The 2500-nt window shown below is 41.8% G+C and overlaps 1 protein-coding gene across 1 annotated transcript in view; it reads left to right on the top strand.

Moving 5' to 3' along the window:
- The window catches only part of tjp1a (tight junction protein 1a), a 175402-nt gene that overhangs the window by 148509 nt on the left and 24393 nt on the right, over positions 1-2500 (top strand). The window contains 1 exon segment of the mRNA XM_048232177.1: positions 487-706. Coding sequence (XP_048088134.1) covers positions 487-706 — 220 coding nt within the window.

Here is a 2500-nt window from a genome sequence, read left to right as displayed (position 1 = left end):
AGCGCCAAGGGCCCTCACCACAGTCAACCACAGCATCATCTGAGTCACATTAACACATTCACACCACAGCTCTCATGACTTACAGCTCCTTAGTGTGTGTGTTTGTGTGTGTGTGTGTGTGTGTGTGTGTGTTTGTATATGTGCATCTTTGAGTGTGTGTGTGTGTGTGTGTTTGTATATGTGTGCATCTTTGAGAGTGTGTGTGCGTGTGTGTGTGGGGGTGTGTGTGTGTTTGTCTCTGTATGTGAGTTTGTTTGTGGGCTTCTGTTTTCCATTTGTGTTTTTAGGACCTTTGTCCTCGTAGCACTGTTTGTGTGTGTGTGTGTGTGTGTGTGTGTGTTTACAGTGCAAGTTTATAAGTGAGTGTGCATGTTTATTTGTTTGTGCGTGTGTGTCTGTGTTTATTGTTTTCCATGTAACTCATCCATATGTTATGATTATGCCTGTGCTAACGGTACATGTTGTGGTCCTTGTCTTTGCCTGCAGTGTACCGGCGAATCGTGGAGTCGGACGTGGGCGACTCCTTCTACATCCGCACGCACTTCGAGTACGAGAAGGAGTCTCCGTACGGGCTGAGCTTCAACAAGGGTGAGGTGTTCCGCGTGGTCGACACACTCTACAACGGCAAGCTGGGCTCCTGGCTCGCCATCCGCATCGGCAAGAACCACCAGGAGGTGGAGAGGGGCATCATCCCCAACAAGAACAGGTGTGTGTGTGTGTGTGTCTGTGTGTGTGTCTATGTTAAAATCACTACAGGGTTGAAAATGCCATTGATCATCACAAGAACCACTGGTTGTAGCATACAGTATGTGTGTACGTTTGTGTGCGTGTGTGTGTGTGTGTGTGTGTGTCTGTCTGTAAGTGCGTTCACAGCCCTTTGCTGTTGTTTCAGCAGGTGACCTTTCATTAAGTTGAACGCAGCATTATTCCGACAAGAATTTCAGTAGTCCAAAAGTCCAGTTCATGTCAGTCATGAGGAGAGTCAGCTCTGAAGAGGAGGAGAGAAACGTCTGCAGAGTTGCTGCATCTCCACCGCAACGTAGAACATCTCCACCGCAACGTAGAACATCTCCACCGCATCGTAGAACATCCGTGGAGAACATTGGAGGATTGTAGGATAGGATTCTAGAATCAGTGTAGAGAAGCAGAAGGCAGCAGAAAGCAGCAGAGACCAAGAGTAGCTCTTTCTCTGCAGCATCAGAGAGGACCTGTGGCGGTTGCACAAAGCACCTTAAGTTAAGTTTTTTCCCTTAAAATCTGATTTAAGGGTCCCTTAAAATAAAAACGGTTGCACAAACACCCTTAAGTTTTTCTTTAAGGTTTCCTTTAACATTTTCCCTTAGTATTTAAGGGTTTGTCCTTATCTTGTAAGAAATCCCTTAAACTGTTGTGATAAACTACCTTAGTAGTCTAACTAAGGGGAAAAAATCTAAGGGACATCTGACTCTACCTTTAACCATATTATTAACTGAATTGATGCTGATAAATGAAGTTTATTAACTACTTTGACAATTCAAAATAAAACCTCTCTGTTAATATGCTTCCTCTTCCTAGGCCTATCAGAAACATGGCGTATTGTGTGGTTTTACGAGGCTAACGCTAACAATTCATGTGGATATCTTGTTAGCCTATGAGCTTTGGTTCGGTTCGCTAGGCAAAACGTTGGTGCACTGATGACAGTCAGGACCATCTCTAACTTGCCAACTAGTATTGTTCAAAGTCAAAGTCAAAGTCAGCTTTATTGTCAATTTCTTCACATGTTCCAGACATACAAAGAGATCGAAAACACGCTTCTCACTATCCCACGGTGAAGACAAGACATATTTGACCAATTTTAAGTCCATGAGACAAACATAACATTCAAGTAAAACAAAAGTAAGTAAATAAGTAAATAAGAGGGCACATATAATAATGAAAAATAAGAGCAGCAAAATTTTGTCCAAATTGTGCATAGACAGTCAATAAAATACTAGTGCAAATACTGTAAAATACTATAAAATACTGTTTGACCTAAGTAATAAAGAAGAAAGTGGCATAGTGGTGCAAGTTATGTAAGAGCAGCAGAAGTGTTATGTTTTCAGGACAACAACACCAAGTTGTAAAGTGTTCAGTTCATGTATATAATATAACATGCTTTACTTGCTACCTGGATAATTTCCGCGAATATTAGGTAAGATGAATGATAAGATCATTAAGCTTTACTGTGTTCGGTGGGTTGACTAACATCGCGGCAAAGGCAGTTAGCTGTAGTAGGCTACAGCTGTTGAACAATCTCTGTGGAAACTATAGAATGTTCGTGCCGGAAAATCCCTTTCAGTTCAGTAAATCCCTTATCGTTTCTCCTTAACTAAGGAAACATTTTAAGGTATTCTGTAATAATAACACCCTTAAGTAAATCCCTTACCTAAGGAGAAATTAAGTCTTAAGGGTCATACTTAAGGAAAAAAACTTAAGGTGCTTTGTGCAACCGGCCACTGGGCCTCCTGTTTCCTCGAGGGTT

This window comes from Alosa alosa, chromosome 21 (assembly GCF_017589495.1).
Source record: "Alosa alosa isolate M-15738 ecotype Scorff River chromosome 21, AALO_Geno_1.1, whole genome shotgun sequence".
In the NCBI taxonomy this organism is placed as follows: Eukaryota; Metazoa; Chordata; class Actinopteri; order Clupeiformes; family Clupeidae; genus Alosa; species Alosa alosa.
Note: the sequence above shows the minus strand (reverse complement) of the source record. Positions and strands in the feature narration are given on the sequence as shown.